The sequence below is a fragment of the Cupressus sempervirens genome, chromosome 7, assembly GCF_028749045.1.
Source record: "Cupressus sempervirens isolate cs-2001-9-10 chromosome 7, ASM2874904v1, whole genome shotgun sequence".
Lineage (NCBI taxonomy): Eukaryota > Viridiplantae > Streptophyta > Pinopsida > Cupressales > Cupressaceae > Cupressus > Cupressus sempervirens.
The window spans coordinates 262002489-262014926 of NC_143124.1; the positions used below are offsets into that span (position 1 = coordinate 262002489).

Sequence of the window (12438 nt, forward strand, 5' to 3'; positions counted from 1 at the left end):
ATAGCCAGTGACAGATAATTTAACAGTGTATTATAGACGCCCAACAGTCTTACTACAAACTCATCAAAATTAAACATCAAATTTACTGTTACTCTCGTGAACAAAGTAAAGCGGGAAAACATGTCTTGGTAATAAAAATGTCAATTTCCACAATCCATTAGAGTTTTATTCAAACTTTCTAGTTTAGATTACGTTGTGTTTTTTAATCAATGTTTTGGATCGCACTCTATGATCCACCATCGAGACACAAGAAGCAACAACTAGAAAGGTCAAGACTACAGAGTTTTTAAATGAGAAGCCATTTTAGACCAACAAGTTTGTAAAGATTAAAAAAACTAATAATCACATTTGTCCATATTTAATTTACATATATCTAATTTATTTACTTCTAAATCAAATTTTGAATGTGAACAAGTTACACTTCAAGGAAAGGTGTAAATTAAACTAAAAATTATACATAACAACAATGTGCACTTAAGATAATCATAAACAATTGGAAAACTTTTAAATCAAATTTTGAATGTAAATAGTTACACTTCAACGAAAGGTGTAAATTATACTATAAATTATACGTAACGACAATGTGTGCTTAAGATAATCATAAACAATTGGAAAACAAGCTACCTTCCTCGTAATGTCCAGTACAAGGCACACTAGGGATTACAATATGCCAAACCATGCAAATTATTTATAAAATCATCAATAATCTGTCAACTTCTTTTGTCTCTGCTTCTTTGAAGACCTTTCCTTTGTGTCATCATTTTCCCCAACTGAAATTTCTTTACTATACTGTAATTTAACATGATTTACCTTCCCATCAATGTTTTTACCTTTTGCATATGCTATCGCAATCTTCTCTTTACATGTTTTGCTTGCTTCAACATGGGCAACCACTATGGGAAGGAAGAAGATTGATACAATATGAGTTAATTCCATACAGCTCAGAAGTATGCAAAAATAAGGAATGAACTATAACTAGCAAAACCAAAAAATATTTCTATAGAAAAATTAGCTTGAGGCCACAAGATTTTAACCTCTCATAAGTATAACCAAAATTATCTTAACAAGAAGAAAATAGCACAAGACCAAACAAAATAAGAAACTGAAACTAGCTTGTACATAAGAAATTTCTATTAGAAGAAATAGCTTATGAACATCAAAAACCTCCAATTCAACTGTCTTCAAAAAAAATGAACATATTTTTGAAAAATTGATATAAGACAACATTAGATATGCACATAGCCATTGTTAATTTATCTCCTATTAGCATATACCCATGTAATAATTGTGTAATTTGTAGTACATGCTTCAGTGTGGATGTATATATCCATGCATGAGGGATGAGGTATGTATGTTATTGCAAAATCAAGTTTGAGTATGGGTGTAGATACCCACAAATGAAGACGACTAGGAATAGTTTGACTGGACCTTAAGAGTATATATTTAAATTCACAAGCTACAATTTTATTATGTTTATTATTTAGAAAAGATTAAGGTGCAACCGAAATTTGCAAGTTTTAGTATCAACTAAAGAGATCAAAACATACATGATGCAATACATGTTTTATAACTGAATTTGGTCATAAGAAGAGAACAAACTAGTTTAGATACAACCTAAATGACATCTAATATTTGTAACTTCTTCAATCTACTATTAGTACATCCTTGTACGAACCCATAAATCTATGACATTACTACCGACCCCCACTATGTCATACTAAAACAACCTCCACATTATAAACGAAAAAAGTATCATATTAATCATTGACAATAGTTCTGCTGATAAGAATAAAGAACATATTGTTTTAAAAATGGCAATGTAATGGATTGTAATTCTCGGCCAGTTGTTAGTTTTCACTGCACTCTTAACCAATTGTTGAATGCTACATATTTTTGGCTTGTATTAGAAACTGGAACATTATTGTGGTATGCATTACATGTTGATTATAGAGTTATATCTTTCTACCATATTGATGGTATTCCCAAATTAATGTATTATGTTCATTGTTATATTCATGTTAACACTTTAAGTTCAAGCATATATCGTAGGGAGTTAACATTTTGACATCATTGCCTATTAGAAGCTAGAGACCTTAACCAATAACAACAAATAAGATGCTAGAGTAATGTGCTGATTATTTCAACAAATTCTAATAACAAAAAGTGACCATGGGAAAGAAATACTAAAGGATCGATTGATAGAGGACTCATTACATGTGAGGAAGTTCTGGTCAATTACTACATGCAAAGAGAAGCTCAAGAGTCAAAAATTGATACACAATAAACTCGTAGTGAAACCTAGGGTCTTCGATCTTCTCAGAAGAATTCCAAGATTGTTGGCACATAATCTTACTAAATCACAAGACCGGCATGAGAAAAGGCACCGGGAGCAATGTTAGCAGTAAATATTGCAACAATATGAAGCAAAGGACCCATAGTGATAAATAATACTAGGATGTTGGCCAACATCAAACCTCTGGCAATTAATGCCCTTAAAAAAATGATCGATAAGAAATGTACTTAAGAGGAGGAAGGAGAGTAAAGGAGATTAATCCTTCTAAGTAGAGTGAGAGGAGACTGGCGTGAGGAAAGGCACCGAGAACAATGTTAGCAGTAAATACATTATGAAGAAAGGACCCACAAGGACGAAGAATACTGGGATGTTGGCTAACATTGAACATCTACCAATTAATGCCCTGAAAAAGATGACTGATAAAAATATACTTAAGAGGAGGAAGGAGAGTAAAGGAGACTTATTTGTCTAAGAGAGTAGAGTGAGAGGAGACGATGATTACTAGAAACCATCGAAAGTATGAGCCAAAGAGTCAATCATTGTGTGAGCCAAAAAATCATCTATAGTGTGACACAAAGTTGTAGTTGATAAAGGTCAAGACTCCATACATGGAGTAAGTTGCAAGAGGTTCCAAAAACCTATCATTGGAAAAGTAGGTGACGATCTCACCGACAAGGCAAGTAACCAACCAACACACTGTGCTTCCAACAAAGCTCTGAATCCACAAACAATACTAGTACTGCCAACTTGTCCAAACGAGCTGGAAGGTGTGATGATACATGCTTTAAGCCATCCTCCAACTCAATGGTGTGCTCTTCACCTCTATCTAGAGGCCTACCAGGTAGAATCTCAATAAACATTTTTATGTGTTTTAATCTTGAGATTTTGTGCATTTGGATGGTAAGCTGGTTTTTCTTCTTTATGCGCAAACATAAATCTAAACTCTATTGCCCACTTAACAATGTCATGTCTAATGAGCCTCTCCATCCGGCTAAATGTAATAACTCTCAAACTACTCTCCCTGATGTCTTTTAAAACATGAGTCTTACTATCCACTTCAAATCTCATCCTCATTAAGGTTGAGAGTTACTCCAACGTCATAAAGTCATCTCATACCAAGGACTACATTTTTGCCTCCGGTACTAACAACTAAAAAATCAGCCTTGACTTCACAGTTGTGCAAGTGCATAGGAAGGTTGAAAATCATTCTATGACACTTGACAATATAGCCATCTCCTACCTTCATGCCTGTGCCCTCAAAGACTTGAGTTTGGAACCCATGCCTTGCCACTAACTATGCATCTATGAAGTTATTTATTGCACCTGAGTCAAGTAAGGAGATCACTCCTTGTCCTACCAAGAGGCCACACATCTAGAGAAAACCTTCCTTCATGTAAGATAGGTATACTTCCTTGATATTGATTTCACCTACACCCTCACCTTCTCTTCCTCCACATTCAGCCTCTAAATCTTCTTGGAAAGCTTGTTGTTCCTCTATATTAGACTGGTTTTCTTCATCATAAAACCATTCCATCTGAATGTTTCTCCCTTTTCACCTTTGAGGACAATCATGCCTTTCATCATAGGGACCCTTGCAATAGAATTAAAGTTTTCTTCCAACAAAGATTATTGAGTGTTTCCTAGTCCAATGAGCTGCAAATGATTTTTTGGGATCACAATTCTCAATGTTCTTTGGAGCTGAATTACTATTACTAGCTGAAGTAAAAGGTTTGGAAACAAACTTACAGCAAGGAGTTGACATTTGCATGCTATGTGCTTCCTTCATTGCCTCCCGCAATGTGAGGGTAAAATATGCTTTTGTCCATCCTTTCGTAAGTGCATACAATCTCTCAACAATAAGAAGTATTGTTTTTTGGATTTGTCTATATTCTAATTATTTTGTGGTTCTATGGTTTTTTATATAATTCTCTTGGATATTTTGCCAGAAAATTGCAAAATAGAAAAATAAAAACTACAAATGACTAAAATTAAAATGGCACTAGGAAATTCAAACCACGACTGAATTAAAATGATTAAATTATTTCCTTCAATCAAATGCATGTGGAATCCATCATGATAGCTGATTTGAATACAAGAATGAATATTATTGATTTTTCTAATTCTCTGAATCCTCCCACGTTCTGAAAATAAGTAACTACCAATGCCATATGATTTAAATCTGCTATAGGGTGGTTCCCTACCTGACATCAGCTACAGCTAGTATTGTACAGCCCTAGAGGGAATTAGATGAATCTAAAACTTGCTCAGAACCTTCTCTAGGTGTGATTGATCTGGACAATATCTGATACTTACACCTTCACACTAGGTGTGGTTAATCTGGACAGTAGCTGATACTTACACCTTCACACCGCAAAATCATGCAAGAATACCCTTCCTTACAAGGTGACATCAGCTGTTTGGAAGTATAGCTCAATTAAGAATTATTTTGATGCTAATTTTTGCTTCTCTTCCTTGATCCGCAATATATCTCTAATTTCTTTTCAACAAGCTCTAAATTCTCCACAGCTCTAGTTATCAAAATGATCTCCAAGCTGATAAAATAGTTAAAACAATTAATTCTCAGGATAAGTAATGCCATGGTCTACCCAACAAGATATGACAACAATCCATCGATATAATATCACAAAGGACTTCATCTTGATATTACTCAATCTTTAGTTTCACCGAACATTATTCACTTACCAAAACCTTATGATCATCCATGAATATGATATGGCTTCAGGTGATTCATCTCTAGCGAATATAACTTGGTAGCCAACTCCTCTGATGCTAAATTATTCGAACTTCCACAATCAATGATGACTTTGCAATACATCCTTGCAACTGTACATCTTTTGTTTTATGAGTTAACTCAAGTGACTCCTCTCTCAAAAATGCATTTCTTCCTCATCACCAATTCTTGATCAGGTTCCTCATTACATAGGGCTCTTCTAAGCATTAGGGAATCTCCATCTTTTGTTTCATAAGTTGATTCAAGTACTAACTCCTCTCTCACAAATACATTTTTTGCTACTACTACCTATCTCCTGGCTTGAATTTCCATGAATGAACTCAAGTTCTCTATGACCACCTCCACATTTGAAACAAGTTCCCTTGAACCAATTTTTGTCCTCTCTTTGGTAACCATTACCTCTAGGAAATCCACCTCCTCTTCCTTGGTATGATCTCTCATCTTTCCATCCTGCTTTGTCTTTGCTTGGATCAAAGTAGATTTAACTCCTACAAATGATCTATGGCTCCCTCTCTGAAATCTGCCACCTTTACCTTTTTTTCTATGTTCATGTATTTTGTTTAACTTATCCTTTGCCTTTAAAGAAAACTTGTATTCTTCCAAATTGCTATCCATCTTGACAAACTACTTTATTCTAGAATAGATGCCCTCAAACCATTCACCTGTATCTTGCAATTCTTTCAACCTCATCATCCATATTACCAGATCTGATATCTAACCTATTAGATTCTTCACATACTCCTTCACAATAGAATCCTGCGGTTTTAGGTTTTTCCTTTTCCTCAACAAGCTTACTTGATATTCACAAGGTAAGAATTTACCCTTCAAAGTATTTACCATTATATGCCATGATTTGATCTTGTCATTTCCTCTTCTTTGTCTATCTGGAAATGTTCCCACCATAAAGATGTATGTTCTTTCATCTTAGTCCTAGATATCATCACCTTCTTATCTACAATTGTAAATATCATACCCGAAATACTTTTCCATCTTAGGAATCCACTCAAGTAATTCGTGCAAATTTAGCTTACCATCATAATCAGCCAAATTGAAATGTCATTTTACACTAGCCCTAGTTAAGAGTCTCAAGAATCTTTCATTCCCTTTCTCAAGTAAAAGTTATTCATTTCTTGCAACTCCTCCTTCAGCTTCATCACCACTCACATGTAATGTTCCTCACCTAATGGCACATTTGTAGACGAATTGGGATGCATATCTTTATACTTCCAACTCTTGGTATGATGTTGGTATGACTGTATGATACCAAGCCTAAATGGGTGTATGGTACTTCTATTTGCCTATACACTGTGAAGGTAAGGAGACATACAGTTGCAAAGGGAACAAATGTACAGTGGTGTAATGTCCCCAATTTTGTCAGCATTAGAGTTTCAGGGATTAGCATATTATTGTGATCCACGTAGGCTAATTATTATGGATAGAGGGCCTTCTACAGTAGTGGTTTGGCTTGGGAGGGTCTTATCTTCTCCACATCTCAGTAAGCTATAGGTTGGTCTTCGTTTGGCTCAGATTGGACTTCATTTGGGCTTAGTTTTGTCTACTTACTATTAGTGGTAAGTTGGTGTCAATTGAGATGGGCTCTTTCTATTTTTTGGAAAGTGCATTTGGTCACATGGAGAAATAATAGGTATGACTCCTATTTCAAATGGTATATTTAAATGATGAGTATTTTGGGAGTTATTATATTTTTACTGGCCAAATTATTATTAATTATTAAATGACTTATTATAAAGTTATAATTTAACTTTGTAATTTCACTTAAGCTGAGAGTTGAGTTATCATTGAAAAGTGTCATTTATTAATTAGTTAAGCCAAGTCAAGTGAGAGAATCTAATGGAAGTTTCTAATTAATGTTGTGTGATGAAGCTTCTTGAGTGAAGTTACATTTTAGCAACAAAAAAAAAAATTGGAGGTTATAAATACAAGCTCATTTCATGGGAAAAGCACGCTTGAATATATATTTGTTTTTTGTGTCTTTGTGGCTTTTTCCTGAGTTCTAAATTGTGAACCCTTTCTTAAGTATAAGGATCTCGTCTAAGAAGTTCTTAGCAACGATGCTGAAGTATACAATTGGCCAACACTCTCCTACTGTATTCCTGTGGCCAAGGAAAGATTGGGGTTTGACTGATTTGTGAAGGAGTTTTGTGTGAATTTCCAACATACCTGCAATTCATATGAGACTAACGTGGGTTTCTTACAAGAAACCATTCATCATTATTGTAGCCTTTGGCATTTTCCAGAATTACCATGGCAATTTCTAAGCTCCACGTGGTAACCAAGAGGCGTAGTGATCATGCTTAACCACCTGCGATTAGTTTATGGCATTGACGTGAAAACTAGTGAGCTGAATTTGGGTTTAGCGATGCACTTTTTGGGACTATTACTGCCCAGTTCCACCAGACGTTCAATAACTGTGCTGCCAATAAGTTATTCAAACCTGCAGTTAGTATTTTAAGGTTGCAGATCAGTTTTTCAGGGTCATGATTTCATGCACATTGCAAGTCATTTCCATCTAGAAGCTGCAAATTGATAGAAGAATAAAGCTAACTACAATCTGGATTGCAATCTCAATATTAAGGCCAATCATTGACATTATCAAATTAGGTTCTTCTTATATCTTGCACATGGTTTGCCAATCAGTGTATTCCAGAATTGTATTGTTGCTATTGGGTGGTGTAATTACATAATTCCTCATTATCTATGTTGAGTGTATATCCGTAACTTCAAGGGTTTGAATAATAAATTATAAGTTGATACTTATCAAGTTGAATTACAAATATCATTTCAGTATTTGGCTTGACTAGTGTGGCATAATAGTTAATATCTAGCCATGTCATTAACACCAGTTATGGGGTTGCTAAACAAGTGTTTAATAAAATAATTTACCATTAGATATTAGGGAAATTAGTGTTATTTGATGCTACAACCCAGCAGGGTTATTACAGGTGGAGGGGTATGGAAATGTCGTACACTGGGACCAGATAGGGTCATACAGTGTGAATAGGTCATATAGTGTAGTGAAATATCGGTGATAGTAAGTGATTTCGTATGGGAATCTAGGTAACTGTATGATGTGCAGTTTAGGTTGATGGAATGGCATCGTATAGTGTCTCCTCAATCAGTTTTGTGTCAAGTTAGGTAATGACGCAGGGAGGGATGAGATAACCAAGGCCAAAGGCACACCCAGCTATTCAAACCGCCTGCGATAGTAAACACAGCAAAAAACAAACACCAAACAACAACAAACTCGGGAGATAGAGGAAAAAATGCTTTCATAAATTCATTAAATAACGAAATACGTGCCCAGCTGTAAGGTCTTCTGGGTTACCTCCAACATACATTAATCTTCCATGGTAAAACTTTGCATTTCAACTCTACTTCGACCTCCTTGATCTATCTTCTAGCTCCTCTAATCCCTTACCTAAGACTACCAAAGACTTCTTAAATACATGCACGACCACAAGTTGGCCTGTTGCAATTACAACAAAATAAACTATCATATTAAATGCTATAATAAGCCATAACTCAGCTGTCAACAAATAAAACTACCACTAAATTAAATGCAAAGGTCAGCTTCAACAGAAAACTGCACATAGACAATTTGGCAAACGAATAACCAAGCAAAATGCTGCAACTCGCCAAACTCAGCAATACTCGGCAACACTCGGCAACCAAAGAACTCGGGAATGCTCGGCAACCAAAGAACTTGGGAATGCTCCGCAAATGAAAAGAAATCAACAACCATAGGATAACTCGACAGCAATTATGAACTCGACAAACATAGAAAACTCAGCAATGCAAGACATTGCAACTCGACAGAAACTAAGTTACTTAGTAAACATGCAGGATAGCCATGCAACCTAAGATGCTCCTGCATCAAACAACCAAGGTTGAAAGAAATGATTCTCCTAAATCATTTGATATGTCACAACCTGAGCTGAAATCCAACTCAGATTTGGAAATCCATGTAGCATCTTCCATTGGTTTGTTCTTCCATTTTACCAAATACTCATAGTACTCTTTTCCTCTTGTACTCTTACCAACCTTCTGATCCACTATCTGTTCAACCTCTTCAATCTACTTCTTAGGATGATTATCTGATACAACAACTTCATCATCTGATTCATGATACTCATACAAATCAGCAACATTGAATATAGGAGATATATCAATGTCATCAAAAAACTCAACTTCATAAACATTACCACTGTCAAACTTCTTCGAGATCTTACAAGGTCCAAATTTCTTCATCTTCAACATACTGTATGTTCCAATAGGAAATCCCCCTTTCTTCAAATGAACCATCACCTCATCACCAACTACAAAAACATGATGTTTTCTACACTTATCAGCGTTCTACTTATACTTCTAATTACTTTGTTCCAATTTCAGCTTCACTTCCTTATGCAAAGACTCCATAAAATCAGCAAACTCTTCTCCTACATCACTTCTCTTCTCTTCACTAGCAATATCTCTTAAATCTGATACTTCATTAGGCTGCATTCCAGTAACAATCTCAAAAGGTGTCTTCTCTGTACTCCTATTCACACAATTATTATATGCAAATTTAGCTTGTGCTAATACCATTTCTCAATTATGTGATTCATTCCCAATTAAGCATCTCAACAAATTACCCAAGCTCCTATTCACAACCTATGTTTGTCCATCTGTTTGTAGATGGAAAGTAGAACTATATTTCAACTTAGTACCCATCTTCTTCCACAAAGTCTTCCAGAAATAACGAACAAACTTATTGTCTCTATCAAAAATAATACTTCGTGGTAATCCATGCAATCTAACAATCTCTTTAAAAAAAATCTCAACAACATGCTCAATATATGATGTCTTCTTACATGGTATGAAATGAGCCATTTTAGAAAATCTATCTACAACAACAAATATAGAATTATATCCCTTCCCTGTTTCAGGCAATCCAACAACAAAATCCATACTAATGTCACTCCAAGGTTTCTCAGGAACAATAATAGCTGTATACAAACTAGTATTCTGACTTACTCCTTTTGCAAATTGACAAACTCCACAACTCTTTACAAACTTCTGAACGTCCTTATAAATCTAAGGCCAATAATACTTCTCTTCCCACAAACTTAGTGTCTTATCTGTTGGTTCCCAAAACTACAAATTGGAAATCCAAGAGCTTGCCACTTCTCCAATAGGATTCCATAATCAGTTCTGGCCAACGAACGAGAATCACCTTGATTCCCCTACACTTCAAGCTTTGCTACACCCAGGCGGGTAGACCTTCACCTCAAACGCTGACTGTCTAGTTCACAGCTTTTTTATACAAAATTTAAACTTCTAGAGTTCTTTGGCTGGCAATGTCCTTGAACTTGATCAAAATGAAACTGAATGTTGGATAATAGTTGAATGTTTTTTATAATTGAATAATTTGATGCTTGTAGAAGGAATATATAGATTTGTTGACTTCAATAATAGAAAGACGGTGCCTTTGCTCATCCGGGCAATAGAGTCAACTTAGTGAATTTTCACGTACAACTTCATAAAGTTCTTATGCAATTATACTGCCAACAATTTCATAATCAAGATGCAACAGACCAAATATTATGCAATCTTAAATTAGTCTAGATTGAACTTTAACTCCTCTGGGAGGAAGACAAACTGGACACAGATACGGAAACAATTTAATATTTCACAATATCTGTGATGATCAAATTTAAATGCTAAATGATTGTGTCCACTTATCTGACATTTAAATTGTATACGAAATTCCAAAAAATAATTACAAAGGACGATTCATCTACAGTTTAAATCTCTATGCCATTTAAAAATAAACAAAAGACATTTTATTTTATTATAAAAATAAAATAATAGAATTTATATTACAAAGTCATAATAGCCCTTATCCCTCCATACAAAATAATATAAATATTTCTTCTTATGAATTTGTGAATGTTTTTGAATGTGTCTTGTCACAAATAACTTGCCCCTTATTTATATCTTAGATATAAAGAGACGTGACTTTTAAATATGAAGGGTGCCTCCCCTCTAAAAATAATATTTTCAATTCAATTACAATCACACCTCTTCATTTAAATTCTTTTTACTTTTAAAGTAATCGTTGTTCGATATCCTTAATAAAAGAACTTTAGTAAATTTAATCACCTCATATCATTGGCGGATATCTTATGCCTTTTATTTTTTGTTGGTGGGATATGGACTTTGTAGTTGAAATTAATATTTCAACGATACTATACAAGTAATAAAGTTCCAACTGAATTATTCTTGCAAAGCAACGATTCCATTGGTTGAAGTTTGTTCACGTTTTGGTGTATGACTGTCATAAGGTGGTCTGAGATTCATTCGTCAAGCACAAGTAAAACATGATAATTTTTGAGAATTCCTTGCTAGCAATCCTGATTCAACATTCACGTACTCTGGCTTATGTATCGGGATTTCTAAACAAATGATCAATCCCATAATAGGTGAAGCTATTATCATTCGCGCATCCATATCCAGGGCATCTGTATATGATGATCGCAAAATTAGGGGACCAGACTGGGCATAGTGTAGCATATCTTCTTACATCTGCGGCTTCTAATCAATCAACATGGTATGAGGACACATCATTGTGTGCTCCATACCCGTACAGGCTCATTCCTTTTAATTGCTCACGGCATGTAACTTCTCCGTGAATAATATTCCCATGCTTCTCCATATAATTTTATTGCTGCACGATATCGTTGAAATCTAAGATGCCTTTGTCTTGGTGGCTTTCAATATACCATCGCTGGCTCTTTGCTTGGTTTCATTTGTTGTATAGATGCCACTATTTAAAACACGTCTCACCATTTGACATCTGTGTCCTGGCATTAAGAAATCATAGAGCTTCATTGTCAGTTCTGCTATAAGACTTACACCATCTGATATTTCATTAACGTCTTGGGTTTCATTAGTAATCTGGACTTCCATAGCTGTAGAGTGTCTCCTTATCTCTGAAAAACCTTAAATCTATGATTACATTAAGTGTATTCATAACAATAACCCAATTTGAGTAATAGGGAACTACCACCATGGCTCAACTAAGTAAAAGCATTTACCCTTTGAAACACTCGTGGCAATTCTCAGTTTTATCTATATTAATGTCTACAGGCCTGTCCAAATTCACCTCAATGATCCCCATAAATTGCAATCTCAACTTTTGATAATACAATACAAGTTTGAACCTTCAAAACCTTATGTGCCATTTTACTTGCAATGCACAATGAGTCAACCATAGACCATCTCCAATACTTCTACTATCCATGGTAGTAACAATGATAGCATCCTCCAGCAGTGTGTGTAAATATATATATATATAGCAGCAGATCTCACCCTGTTTCAATTCTTACAATCC

General features: G+C 34.9%; 1 protein-coding gene across 3 annotated transcripts in view; it reads right to left on the bottom strand.

Annotated features, from left to right (window-relative positions):
- Positions 1 to 480: 480 nt before the first annotated feature.
- Positions 481 to 12438, bottom strand: part of UVR3 (DNA photolyase family protein) — a 172112-nt gene continuing 160154 nt past the window's right edge. For all 3 annotated transcript variants that reach the window (XR_016353728.1, XM_089791216.1, XM_089791215.1), the window contains one exon: positions 481 to 893. Coding sequence is in view for 2 of the 3 variants with exons in the window: in XM_089791216.1 (XP_089647342.1) it covers positions 700 to 893 (194 nt within the window). In the remaining variant the exon portion in view is untranslated. The remainder of the gene's footprint in view (positions 894 to 12438) is intronic.